Here is a 15,070-nt window from a genome sequence, read left to right as displayed (position 1 = left end):
TTAATGTCTGTCTTGACAGACCGTGCCTTAAAACGATACTATTCTTATATGCACCCCGTCCTTAGCTATGGAATAATTTTTGGGCCATCCATTACACAGATCACTGACAGACTTTTCAAATTGCAGCAAAGGACCAGAAGAATAATAAAGAAGATTAACAAACAAGTTCGCTGTAAAGATCTGTACAAAGCTATGACTGTAAGAGCACCGTATTAGTATGTATACTAATTTTGTATGCACATTTAGAACGTCAGTAGTTATTACACTAACAGCAGTATTCATAATCATTAAACAGAGTCCATACTTAAATTATATTTACCGAGAAAAAATAAACGCCATACACCATTTACTAGCAAGGAATAAAAATTGTACAATAAATTTACCAAGTACCTTAAAGATACAACTAAAATACATACCTTTAAAAAATCTGTTCAATTTTGAAATGTACACGTTGCACACTCAAGGGTAGCTTTGAAAGCACAATGTAGAGATAGGTAGAAGGTAGAATAAAATAACAATAAACATCTCAGTCGCTGAACATAATCATGTGGAAAAGTAGAACACCTTGCTGTGAAATCTTACGTAAAAAACATGTGGCGGATAATGTACTATTCTCATTCCGTTTTCCTGGGATCAACAGGTCGTTCACATTTGGTAAGATGCTAGCTGAGTTTTTTCGAAACACATGTAGGAAAACACGAACATCATGAAACAAAAGGGAAGAAGTGCGTCCATGATCTACCGTCAGTCACAAGCATATGAGCACTCTCTGCATTGCAGTGTACGCAGTGCAGTTTGTACCGTGGAACTTCAACTACTCAAATTAAACTCGAAAAATGAGTGCAGAGTGATATTTACTAAAACGCTCCTATTACATTTATCTAGCATGTTATCAAAATCGTCATAACAAAATCTTCATAGAAAAGATGATACCATTAAGTTCCGGAGCAGGAAAAGTTTAGGAGTAATAAGACGTCACACGAAGACAAAGTCCATGATGATTCATCTCCACCCAAATTCGAAAGTAACCACACGGCTTCCCTAAAACTTGTTTCCAGACATATAAGTTATCCCGCTTGTAAGTTATCCCACAACCCCGTAATACTAACAGGACGTATATGGCTCCAAACCAAGCGCAGCTCAGAACTATTCACAGATGTTTTCTTCCAGAGGCGCGCTTTTCTCTTCACTGGACATCCACACCTTTTATTCACTGTCATTGGTAAAATCCGCCACAGTTGTAAAAATTATTTATTTCTAAAAAGGGAAACACTACCCAGTTTCAGGACTCATGTTCCATCTTCAGGGGCATCTGCAAAATGTTAAGAGAATAGTAATACATATTCCTATGGTTTATCTTCTGAAAGATAAACAGAACAAACAAAAATTCTTAAAAAAGCTTTAAACATACATTAAAATGTGCATTCACAAAGGACTCATAACTGAGATTAAAATTTGTAAAAATAGTGCATTTTTAGTACATGACATGCACAGGACCCCGTGCACTCTAATTTCAAAATTTTCACTTAACACCAGTAATAACACTACTAAAACCTGAAACCAACAACAGCATTACTAAAATCCTAAGCCACAGTTTCACTCATTCTTTAACAGATTTAAAAGGACATTAATATTGGACGAAAGGATCATGAAGATACCAAACAAACATGAACGTAACTTGCAAAAATCGGCGAAATGGATCTTGCTGCTGCATCTTCTGTCAACGGCGTGATACATTTGCTCTCATCTAACCGTTGTTACTTGTTCGAGCTTTTCTATTTACTATCCTCACAGATAACAAGTAGTTACCGTACCCAGGGTTCATCTGAAAAGAAGATACTATACGATACACCTTGTGGTGCACAGCAAGATACATAAAAAAAACCGTGAGGTGCGATGACGCAACTAGCATTCCACAGTTAGGTGAAAATTATTTGATATCCAAAATGTACTATAACCTAGTCCTCGTATTACCGTACTATGACTGTATGCTCGCACCACAGCGTATGCACTAACGTGATAGGCAAACAACAACCAACAATGTCTGTTCCGTTATGTGTGTTCTAAAATGCTTAGAGGACCACAAGGCAAAAAGCATATATACCACCCATGAGTTTGCGGCAAAGCAGTGATAACAAGCACCGAATGATGTCAGTTCAGAGTAGCAAATTTCCTTCCGCACGGAATTACTCAGAAGGCCTACCACATAACAGTCCATTGACACGGCCCATCTGTACCACAGAACAGAAAGCTGCTCCCATATACCACATTCCATGAGAAGAACCATACCATCATTTCCATGCTACTTAGCCTCGTTCCTCTCTGAACGCAGTGACTCAAAATCTCCATAGACTTAACTACAGTAATCACTGCACGTTTCAACGTAAATCACGGAGCACTGACTGCCTTAGCACCACACACACATTCGGCTACGTACAGCCCCATATACAGGCCGCACTTCCTTGTTGTCGCTCCATGGTCCATGGTCCCCTCAAGTAACAGCCATCCTCACTGCCACCATCGCAGACACGTCACATAACTTACTACCTGGTGATTTCTGAATGGTCATAACTGGACCATTAAGTAGACTATGCCTGGCAGCATAGACTAACCTCTTTGTGTCCACACATTAATACCTCAGCACATCACCTGCTGCCCAGGGGAACATCAGCATTAATGGCTTGCCCATACCACAAATAGCTGAAGGCACTAACCAAACTGAAAACGTACTACTCCTAATAGCTACAATCATTAAAAATCTTTCATCATCTAAACTTGTCTGTGATCATGTAGTTGTATGATGGCACCTGTGGTCATCGTGGCAGTCTGCCTTCGGCAGGGCAGCGGCTAGAACGTTTTGTTTGCGTCCCGTCCGCGGTCTAGACCAATGTGTGCAGTCTGTTTACATCTTCACCGCCGCTTAGTGCTACAACTGTTGACAGACGTGCCATGGTTCAAGTGTATCGAACATCTGAGATCAAGTTTAGTTTTCAGTCGGACTATGCACAACCCACGGCATTTGAAATCGAATGCCTCCTTCACGATGAAGTTTTCTGTCAACACTAGCGTCGCGTATGTCAAAATGATAAGCGACGCCGTCTGTCATGACGCAGTGTTCAGATGTGCCAGCGGCCTCAAGTTAAAACACGCCGATAGAAACTTAGGAGTGCGTTATTTTTTACAAAAGAAGTTGTTCCTCTTTTTCAGGGCACACGCGTACCAGTACTGTTCGCAATGTGATGTATCAACAGTTCTCTTCAAATTACCTAGGCAATGCTTTAATTTACCATTCGTGCGGCTGGTACCTTCCGGGTATGAGACGACACCCGTCCATGAACTGAAGACTCAAACATGCAGAACCATACTATGGGGAACTAATAAATCTTTCCATGAAGACGTTCCCGATCGGTCCAGACCTGGATGCGCGACGCGGCAGGAATCGCTAAGCGCCGCCGTCTTTCTCACCCCGGGAGAGGCTTTCTTTGTTTATTTCATGCACTTTCCTTTTCTTAGTCTGCTTACGTAGCTTTTCCCCGTAAAACTAAAAAATAAATAAATAAAATAATTAATGAATAAATAAATACGTTAAAATTAAAGTAAAAATTTCTTTTCTCTGTATTTAACTTTACATCGTTGCCGAAGTCAGTCTCGATACTTGAGGGTGGGGGGAAGCAGCAGGCAGGTCTCGAGGTCTTACCCCTGGCCACTCTGCTCCCCAAACCCACATTGACCGTAAGAAAAAGGAAAAAAATTATATAAAAGAAAAAGATAACAAGAAAAAGTAGGCAGATGAACGAGAAAAACGTGCAGCGTCTTTGGTTAGTAATCAAAACGTCCTCGGTCCCGGATTCGAACCCCGACACTGGTTAAATTTTGAATAAATTAATCAAATGTGGCAGACGAAGACTTCCGGCATAAGAAGTCACCTTCATTCTGGAAATGACATTGTCAAAGAGGGCAGAGGAACGGACAGGGTTCAGGGCACTAACTTGCCTTTAGGGTGGGAAGCTGCCCCTAAAGGCGGAAGAATCAGTAATGATCCATGCCATGAGGATACAGAAGGAGATGGAAACACATACATAAATTCCTTTTTCTTACGGTCAATGTGGGTTTGGGGAGCAGAGTGGCCAGGGGTAAGACCTCGAGACCTGCCTGCTGCTTCCCCCCACCCTCAAGTATCGAGACTGACTTTGGCAACGATGTAAAGTTAAATACAGAGAAAAGAAATTTTTACTTTGATTTTAACGTATTTATTTATTCATTAATTATTTTATTTATTTATTTTTTAGTTTTACGGGGAAAAGCTACGTAAGCAGACTAAGAAAAGGAAAGTGCATGAAATAAACAAAGAAAGCCTCTCCCGGGGTGAGAAAGACGGCGGCGCTTAGCGATTCCTGCCGCGTCGCGCATCCAGGTCTGGACCGATCGGGAACGTCTTCATGGAAAGATTTATTAGTTCCCCATAGTATGGTTCTGCATGTTTGAGTCTTCAGTTCATGGACGGGTGTCGTCTCATACCCGGAAGGTACCAGCCGCACGAATGGTAAATTAATGCATTGCCTAGGTAATTTGAAGAGAACTGTTGATACATCACATTGCGAACAGTACTGGTACGCGTGTGCCCTGAAAAAGAGGAACAACTTCTTTTGTAAAAAATAACGCACTCCTAAGTTTCTATCGGCGTGTTTTAACTTGAGGCTGCTGGCACATCTGAACACTGCGTCATGACAGACGGCGTCGCTTATCATTTTGACATACGCGACGCTAGTGTTGACAGAAAACTTCATCGTGAAGGAGGCATTCGATTTCAAATGCCGTGGGTTGTGCATAGTCCGACTGAAAACTAAACTTGATCTCAGATGTTCGATACACTTGAACCATGGCACGTCTGTCAACAGTTGTAGCACTAAGCGGCGGTGAAGATGTAAACAGACTGCACACATTGGTCTAGACCGCGGACGGGACGCAAACAAAACGTTCTAGCCGCTGCCCTGCCGAAGGCCTACAATTGAAAACGTGTCATGACGAGCTTTCCATTGGCATAAGATTCCGGAATAGTCCACCATTCGGATCTCTGGGAGGGTAGCGCTAAGGAGTTGGTGAACATGAGAAATGGAACTGAATAAAAAACGAAAGAATAACATTCTACGAGTCGGGGGGTGGAATGTTAGAAGTTTAGACATAATAGGAAAGCTAGAAAATCTGAAAAGGGAAATGCTAAGACACAATCGAGGTGTTTTGGGGATCAGCAGGGTGAAAGGGAAAGAAGAAAAGGATTTCTGGTCAGATGAGTGCAAGTTGACATCAACAGCAGCAGAAAATGGTATAAAAAGAGTAGAATTCGTTACGAATAGGAAGGTAGGGCACAGAGAGTGTGTTACTGTAAACAGTTCAGTGATACGGTGCTCTAATCAGAATCGACAGTAAACCAACACCGACAACGAAAGTTCAGGTATAAATGCCGACGTCACAGGATGAAGAGATAGAGAGAGTATATGAGGATATTTAACGTAAAGAGCGATGAAAATCGGATAGTCATGGGGGACTGAAATGCAGTTGTACGGGAAGGAACTGAAGAAAGGTTTACGGGGCACGGGAGAATAACGACATCGTAGCGGGAATGAGAGGGGAGGTGGATTAAATTACAGTTAGTAATAGCGAATTGTTCAAGAATCACAAGAGATGTAGGTATACTCGAAAAAGGTCGCGAGATACGGAACGATTTCAGTTAGATTACATAATGATCAGGCAGAGATTCCTAAATCAGATACTGGATTGTAAGATTCAGATCACAATTTAGTAGTGACGAAGAGTAAGCTGAAGTTTAAGAGACGATTCAGGAAGAATCAGTGCAAGATGAAGAAGGATAAAGTACCAAGGAATGAAGACATACACTTGAAGTTTTCTGAGGCTATAGATATTGCTATAACGAGTAGCTCAGTAGGTAGTTCAGTTGAAGAGGAATGGACTTATACAAAAAGAGCAATCACAGTAGCTGGAGTAAAAAACGTGTGTACATAGAAGGTAACTGAGAGGAAACCACAGATAGCACAAGAAATCCCGCAGTTCATTGATGAAGCAAGGAAGTCAAAAATGTGTATCTAAAATTCGGAACACAGCAATACAAGTCTCTTAGGAATTAAATAAACAGAAGGTGCAGGGAAGCTAAGGCGAAATGGCTGCATCAAAAGTGTGAAGAAATCGAAAGAGAAACGATTGTTGGAAGGACAGATTCAGAAAATAGAAAAGTCAAAACAACCTTTTGCAAGGGTGTTGATATTAAGACTGCAATAGGAACTCCACTGTTAAATGCAGAGGAGAGAGAGTGAATGGATGGAAAGAGTACATCGAACGCCTCTTTGGGGGGTAAGGCTTATCTGACGACATGATAAAAGGAATAGGAGTCGACACAGAAGAGAAAGGTGATTCAGTATTAGAAAGATTTTAAAAGAGCTTTGGAAGACTTAAGATCATTAAAGCACTAGAGGTAGATAACATTCCATTAAAATTTCTAAAATCATTCACGCTGACGTGTAAAATGTATGAGTCTTATGATCCACACAGTTCTGAAGAGCCCGAGATGCTGGAGTTGGTGCTCATGTATGCATGACGTGTGCGTGCTTGTGCGTATGAACTGCGTGTGTTTCTCTTTTGCTGATGAAGGTTGTGGCAGAAAGCTTAATGTGAGTGTCTTTTAATTGTGCCTGTCTGCAACTTAACGTGTCTGCTTTACGGTAAATAGCAATCTGTCTTTTTCGATATCCTTGTTCTTATTATAGGGCCAATATTGCTCATGAATGGATCAATAGCCCACACACGACCATTGAGGCCACAAAACAGAGTAATGTCATGTTGAACAAATAGACAATACAGAATGACACTAATGTAAACTTCATCACTTGATAATGAAAGAAAATACTAAAAAGAGGTGTAATTCTTCCTGTTTTTGTTGTTTGTTTCTCAGTTAGACGAAAATACCTCCAAACAGCTAATTATTATTTTAGCGATGGGCACAAGCTATCCATAGGCTTCAATATGAGTATTGTTTCTGGTAGAAGAAATTTAAAACTTGTCTATAGGAATTTTTGCTTTACTTATTGCAGTTCTGGTTGCCCGGGAGTGATCCTTGATGAACATCCGAAAAGGCTGAAGGAAAAGAAACGTCGTCGAAAATGGCTTCAGAGGCGGAAGTGTGAGTTTCTAAATGACTTTGTATTTTTGGGGATCTACAGCCTCCAGATGTTTAATAAACTTAAACATAGTCCGTAGTAGGCTGTAATGTAATGCTTATTTAATCGTGTGATTAGCTAATTTCAACTACACATCGTTGTCTAACACATTTGTAACATCTGTATTTCATGTGATTGTCAGATCAGTCTTAATTATAAATGACATCACATTGAAATAATAAATAAATCTGAAACCAACATGCTAGTTAATATTACCTGAATTTTTCGAATGTAGAAGAAATTGTGAGCACTTTCAACTTCTAACGTACTCCCTATTCTCTTTCTTTCATGGTACCAATACCTCTACATTCAGGTGTGTGAAGAGCTGCGCCACATACAATACACTCTTTAAGAATGTGGAATCCTAAAATCATATGTGGAGAAATAACGAGGCATTCGAGTGTCTCCGAATTTAGTATATCAAACCACTGAAACATCCCCTTAGAAAAATTTATGAATTACAGTGCTGGTAAACCCCTTACGCTATTTGATTTTCAAACAGCTGAGTAAAACTGAACGTACTCAGACATTTCTGTCTTTACTTCTTCTGATCATCACTAAACTGACACACAATATTTTTAGCGTAACGCAATCTGACTTTCAATAATCCCTACAAAAGAATGGCCATGACTAACAATAACCTATACCTTTCATGAATCACTTACCTCACAAAAATCTTCGTTACTCGAACTACTGCAATACAGCGAGCGCCAATACAGCCAGCTAAATAGAAGATTCTAACTACTGAAGGCACTAACTACTGATAGGCATAGTTAGCAAATGAAAGATTTTGATAGAGTTCAAAGAATGTATTTACCTTAATAGTGTTCAAAAGTCATTATATATATATATATATATATATATATATATATATATATATATATATATATATATAAAATCAATTCATGACTTCCAGTCTTACAAATTTGGTTTTTCTGACGGACACACGTCCAGATCGTCCGCTCTCAAAACTCTGCCATCTCTCTTCCCACATCCACCACTGCTGGCGGCTCACCTCCAACTGCCCAACGCTAAGCACTGTTCACATCCAACTCCCCAACACTGCAATAGCAAATATTCCAACAATGCCAACCAGCCACAGGTTGCACACAGCACAGTCAGTGATTTTCATACAGAGCGCTACTTGGCGTTACCAACATAAAAACCTAAACAGCCTACTTACACCATTATTCCCATATAACATACAGTTACGCACTTAAAAGTATTTACTGGAAGTACGAACTGGTCCCCTACTACATAGAATTTCAATTTGCTGAAGATTAATATGAATTACAGGGAATCCCGAAGTACGACAATATTCTGAGTAACATTAGTATTAATGACAGCGATAATTTCTGTCGTACGTTGCATAATATAAGCTATCTCGAGCTATACTGACTCTGCCAGAGTTTCAAACATTCCATTGCGAAAAAAATTCTGCTTCCTTCTATGACAAGTGTCCGATGTATGCATGATCAGTAAAGGCCATAAACTGCGTGGGATGCTGCTGACGACATCCTGTACCCGGAAATTTTGCCTGTTTGTCATAAGCAGTTACCGAATGAAATAATTTCTCCGGTGTGTTGGGAAATATCTCAAGATATCTCCTCAAGACCATAGCGCATTTTTGGGAAGAAATAGCAGTTAAAGAGATGGTACGGTGTGTAATAAACAAATTATTTAAAAATGTGACCAACCATCTACCGCCTATAAGCATTATTCCTTTAGGTATTCCTATTGTTAGGGCGTATCTTGACACAAGTCGTCTTTTCTCCTGCAATAAAATGAAGATCGCGAAAAGAATTAACAAGATTTTGTACAATCCTCGCCGTGTTATGCATACTGAAGGATGTGTTCGACGGATTGGAGATGTGGCGTTGTTTGTAGCCTCAGTCTTCTATCCACATTCTTCGCTGAAATGAAAGATACTAGTCAGTGACTACTTCTGAAAAGTGATACCGACTCAGTCTGCCAACATCATCTAAAATCTATGTGTCACATGTGGTTGTCGAATTGCTGATCAACCTACAAACTGCACATGAATTTTTGACACTCAAAATGTCATTTCGGGAGTTAACATTCAGGTAACTTGATACGTAATTTCATTGTATTAGGTGACAAAACGAAGCTTTAATTGAAATACGTATTCACAAAACTCCCAAACTGTTACGAAATTAAATTGCACTCTGTCAAATTTTATCTTTTCTTTTTTCGCTGCTATCCACGCCATCGGACGATTACTCTGACAAGTCATGCCTGTAAACTGGTTCCAAAATAATATAACAAAGGAAAGAAAAATTATATTGAAGTCTTCGAGAATCATTAACGCGATTTCATAAAAAAAATAAACGTACCATATCAGCAATTCTTCCATTGTGTTTGGTGATGGAAGGCAGTGTGGAGTAAGAGCAGAATGCGTTCCTAGCATTTGTGCAGACAGAGAAAGCTTTCGAAAATATAAGATGTAATGAGCAGTAGACAGTATTTAGAAAAACGTACAGAAACAGACGAATATTGTGCAGCATCTACAAACCCCAACTGAGAATAATAAATTTTGGAAAAGGTTTAAACGTTTTATGAAATGATTCTTTGAGAAGTAAAAAAAAAGTAGTTTAGAGAAACATTCGAGGCGCCTTCGAATATCCTGAAAAGCATGTACAGCAAACAAGGAGCCTACTGAGAATCTTAAGTTCATTGTTGAAACTTGACCTTTAAAACGTACCAGATGATAAAGTAAGCCAAGGCCACATAAGCGTAGGTTCAACGTAATAAACGAGGCAAATATCCTCCAGTACTCTTTGAAATTCTAAGATTCTAAGTCAAATATTGAACTTTAAATTCTCTCCAGGCTATACATTTGCTATGCATGGTTTCGAGCATCATTCAAAGGCATGTCATACGTTTTTCTAATCTACTTTACTTCTTACGTTTAGAAACATCATTTCACAAAACATTTGACCAGATATTTTTTTCACTTTTTATTTTTTTTTAAGTTTTCAATAATGTATTATTATATTATTATTACATTATTATATTTTTCATTATCAGTCGGTGTTCTATTATTATTAAGTTTGTTGCTCAAGAGAAAGCAGATAAGTTTCAATTTATCTTGTGATTTCATATGTATTCTCTCTCTTTTTTCTCAGCGTGGAAGACGAATTCCACAGTTTCTTCTGTGATAAGTGGAATTTTAGTTCCTTGTTCAACTCGTGAGTTGTCGGCCCTGTTGCTCACTATTGTCATCCTCAAAGAGCATTTAGATGGGAGTTGCAAGACGTCCTTCGGTTCTAAAGTGTTGCTTTTCATGGAAGGCCTCTTAGACGTGCATACTCATCGACAACTTCTAGCACGTGATACCTATTGTCGATATCCAATTCTTCTTTTGGCTATGAAAACGTGGACAAAAATCCATTGGTAATTTCTGTAGAATGTTGGTTTCTCTTCGCGCAAACATTTGCATTTAAAAGGGTGCAAAGTAAGGTGACAATTTATGATTACTGTTGTGACTTGTAGTCAGAGAAGCAGTATGGATACTGAAGGAACAAAAATTCTATAAATGTATTGTTGAGGTTTGTAGTTGATGTAGCCCCTGTGGTCGGATTTAAGGAAGGTCTATATAATTTACTGAAAATATTGGGCAAGATGTTTAACACTGAATACGACTAAAAATATAAACGGGCCAAAGAATATAGCCGTGTATAACATAAGAAATATAAATAACAACTTGCTTAATCTCAGAAATGGGAACAACAGTGTAGTGGAAGATTCTAACATGATGCAGCGTCCCTAAAGTTACTGGTGTTCAGGGAATGACATCCTTCTTTTCTTTCCATGCGTCAGCTTAGTGAGAAGGTAGGTTCTCTTATCCTCGAACGTTTCTAAAATGATGATTTTGTTCTTAAATATATGTTTACTATTCTTACTGCTTACTCCGTTATGCTGCCTAGGAAGTAAGATTTTTACAGACATGCTCAAGCATATATATATATATATATATATATATATATATATATATATATATATATATAACCACTGAGTATCTACCAGGAATAGCTTGGCGCAGGTGAAGAAGTCTTTCTTTAGTAAAAGTCAATGATATCAGATATTAATCTGGAGCTGAGAAAGTTGGGGTTGGGGTTGTTTTGGGGGAAGAGACCAAACTGCGAGGTCATCGGTCTCATCGGTTTAGGGAAGGACGGGAAAGGAAGTCGGCCGTGCCCTTTCAAAGGAGCCATCCCGGCCTTTGCCTGGAGCGATTTAGGGAAATCATGGAAAACCTAAATCAGGATTGCCGGATGCGGGATTGAACGAACTGAGGAAGTAATTGCTGATAGTGAACAACAGTACAATCTTGTTTGCAGTGAAACGTGAACTACAGGAAATGAAGTGATAGAGAAGCTGGAAGCATTTTATTTGTAGTGCTATCAAAGAACGCTGAAAATTAAATGGACTGATAAGGGAAGAAATAAAGAAGTAACAATAAATATTGAAGGGGATAGAATTCTTTGAAAAACTCTTACCTGAAGAAGGCACAGTTTAGTGGGGTATCTGTTACTGCATCCAGGCATAGTAAACCTGGTCCTGGAAGCACTAGTAGAGGAGAATAGCACTAGTAACAGAGAAAGACTAGATTTTTGGTGTAATAGAAACGTAAAGATGAAAAGATTAGCACCAGATACGGATGGATGCAGGAGAGAATCCAACCAGTAGATAAAACATCATACTGCAGTGTTTTCTGCCATTGCGGCGATTTCTTACGAGTCTGCTACACAATTACATTTAGCACTTTGTCGCAATGACGTAAAATGTGTTCTTCTCTTGACTAAGTCTTCATATGGGTCATGACAAGGGCTATTAATCCTACAGCTCTGAGAATCTGACCCTATTTTTCGCTTTCTTGCCCGTATCTTGTAATAGTGCTTAGCTTCGCGTCATGACACCATCTCTGAAAATGATTCTTGATCCTAGAAGGAAGCATGCTTCACGTAATCTACAGTTCCTGCGTATCTCGTATTAATCTAATGTTACATAATCTCTTTCTTTAACGTAAAGCACGTTCAAATCATGTTTTAGCGCCAGTAACATAACGCAGAAATGCTTATATTTTGGTTATTTAACTCTGCATTTGGCAAGCAACATCAAGAATGCGAACTGTTTTCTGCAACATATTGCGAGTTTCGTTCTTGGAAGGGTAACGGAACTTGACGGCAACATTTAAGATCTCATACACAACGATGTTCTGTTGTCTCTGGCAAAAGGTGTTCTATGCAGTTTCGTACACAACGGTAAGGAGAGGCAGGCTACGGAGTGGTGCGGCAACTGTCATCATGGGGAAGCTGCACGGGAACAGAAATGATCAGCGAACAAGGTAACACAACAAACAGAAGACTTAACTTGTATTTCTCCATACAAACGAAGATGCATTACAAACAGTGCGGCAATATTTAAGAGTCCAGCTACCACAATGTCCACAAGGAATGGCTTCCTGCACTACAGCATGAACTGTTGTGTCGATTAGAGGTCGTCTGCGCAGCAACACTGAGTGAAGTGGCTCCAAGCGTCAGTGGGCTGAGAGGCTGTCGCTGGCCATCCTGCGGCGAAAGAAGGCGTTCGAAGTACAGAGCTGGTGGAGAGCTGCGGCTCAGCATGCGCATACCACTGTCTCCGCCAGATGCCACGCGCCCACTATCGGCGTCACAAGGAAACTTACAATTTCGTTGCTATGACGTCCATGGGATGCTATCAATACGTGATACATAAATAGCGTGCATCTTTAGCAGACACTGCGGGAAGTTATGTGAGCATCAGTTACAGGGGTAGCACTTTCTTCCGATTTTGCGGCGCTGTTTTTTCTTGTGCATCAAAATTTCTTATAAGTCTTGAAAGTGAGTTGTTATACTTACTGGCAAGTTCTTACGTAGGACAGTACTTATCTTCTCTGGGAGGAGGAAAACTGGCTTTGGCTATTGGATGGAGAACAAGTCTAGAAGAAGAAGAAAACAGCACCTATTGTGCCAGTGATTGATGTACGACATGACAGTCTTTTTTAGCCATTTCTCATGAAATTTCGTAAAATACAAACTTTTTTTCAGCTGCAGAACAACATTGCAATATTTATACTGTAGCAAAAAAAGTTCACATGTGTGTGATTTCCTAAGGGACCAAACTGCTTAGCTCATCGGTCCCTAGACTTAAACACTGCTTAAACTAACTTGTGCTAAGAACAACACACACACCCATGCCTGACGGAAGACTCGAACCTACGGCGGAAGGGGCCGCGCAGGCCGTGATAGGACCCTCAAACCGCGCGGCCACTCCGCGTGGCATATTGTAGCACCCATGCGTCTTTTCTGAGCAACGACACTTGTAGTCTACCGCATTTTGAAAACATTGTACGTACAATTGTTCACATGAACGTATACTCTGATGGAAAAAAATCACAACACCAAGATGGAGTTGTGCGACATAAACGAAAGTTTATAGACTGTTTGATGTCCATTCAAATTTCTCATCAGTCGCATAAGAGGATGCAAGTCAGGTGGGCTTTAAATATACGCTGTAAACGAGCAAACTATTACACCATGGCATCATTCACATTCATCAGTGACTATATTTTAACTGTAATATAAAATCGACAAACTAGAATTAAAAACCACCGGTATTTTCTATCTATGTGTCTTTTACAAAATCCTCGTTTTTTGCCACTTGCTTTTATCTAAAAATCGTCAGTATCGTCTACCCATGTATTTTTACAAAATCATCTGTTATTGTCACATTTCATATACACTCCTGGAAATTGAAATAAGAACACCGTGAATTCATTGTCCCAGGAAGGGGAAACTTTATTGACACATTCCCTTGCCGGTCTAGGAATGGTAGAACGATGGGTTCGATGACGGTTTGGATGTACCGTGCACTATTCAGTGTCCCCTCGACGATCACCAGTGGTGTACGGCCAGTGTAGGAGATCGCTCCCCACACCATGATGCCGGGTGTTGGCCCTGTGTGCCTCGGTCGTATGCAGTCCTGATTGTGGCGCTCACCTGCACGGCGCCAAACACGCATACGACCATCATTGGCACCAAGGCAGAAGCGACTCTCATCGCTGAAGACGACACGTCTCCATTCGTCCCTCCATTCACACCTGTCGCGACACCACTGGAGGCGGGCTGCACGATGTTGGGGCGTGAGCGGAAGACGGCCTAACGGTGTGCGGGACCGTAGCCCAGCTTCATGGAGACGGTTGCGAATAGTCCTCGCCGATACCCCAGGAGCAACAGTGTCCCTAACTTGCTGGGAAGTGGCGGTGCGGTCCCCTACGGCACTGCGTAGGATCCTACGGTCTTGGCGTGCATCCGTGCGTCGCTGCGGTCCGGTCCCAGGTCGACGGGCACGTGCACCTTCCGCCGACCACTGGCGACAACATCGATGTACTGTGGAGACCTCACGCCCCACGTGTTGAGCAATTCGGCGGTACGTCCACCCGGCCTCCCGCATGCCCACTATACGCCCTCGCTCAAAGTCCGTCAACTGCACATACGGTTCACGTCCACGCTGTCGCGGCATGCTACCAGTGTTAAAGACTGCGATGGAGCTCCGTATGCCACGGCAAACTGGCTGACACTGACGGCGGCGGTGCACAAATGCTGCGCAGCTAGCGCCATTCGACGGCCAACACCGCGGTTCCTGGTGTGTCCGCTGTGCCGTGCGTGTGATCATTGCTTGTACAGCCCTCTCGCAGTGTCCGGAGCAAGTATGGTGGGTCTGACACACCGGTGTCAATGTGTTCTTTTTTCCATTTCCAGGAGTGTATTTTAACCATCTTCAAATAAAGTATATGT

At 40.9% G+C, this 15,070-nt stretch overlaps 1 protein-coding gene across 1 annotated transcript in view; it reads left to right on the top strand.

The window, feature by feature from the left end:
- The window catches only part of LOC126252984 (ATP-dependent translocase ABCB1-like), a 189,476-nt gene that overhangs the window by 14,753 nt on the left and 159,653 nt on the right, over positions 1 to 15,070 (top strand). The window contains exon 2 of the mRNA XM_049954012.1: positions 7,104 to 7,192. Coding sequence (XP_049809969.1) covers positions 7,173 to 7,192 — 20 coding nt within the window. The 5' untranslated portion in view covers positions 7,104 to 7,172. The remainder of the gene's footprint in view (positions 1 to 7,103; positions 7,193 to 15,070) is intronic.

The sequence above is a fragment of the Schistocerca nitens genome, chromosome 4, assembly GCF_023898315.1.
Source record: "Schistocerca nitens isolate TAMUIC-IGC-003100 chromosome 4, iqSchNite1.1, whole genome shotgun sequence".
Classification (NCBI taxonomy): Eukaryota; Metazoa; Arthropoda; class Insecta; order Orthoptera; family Acrididae; genus Schistocerca; species Schistocerca nitens.
The sequence above is the reverse complement of the archived record's forward strand: the minus strand, read 5'-3'. Positions and strand labels throughout refer to the sequence as shown.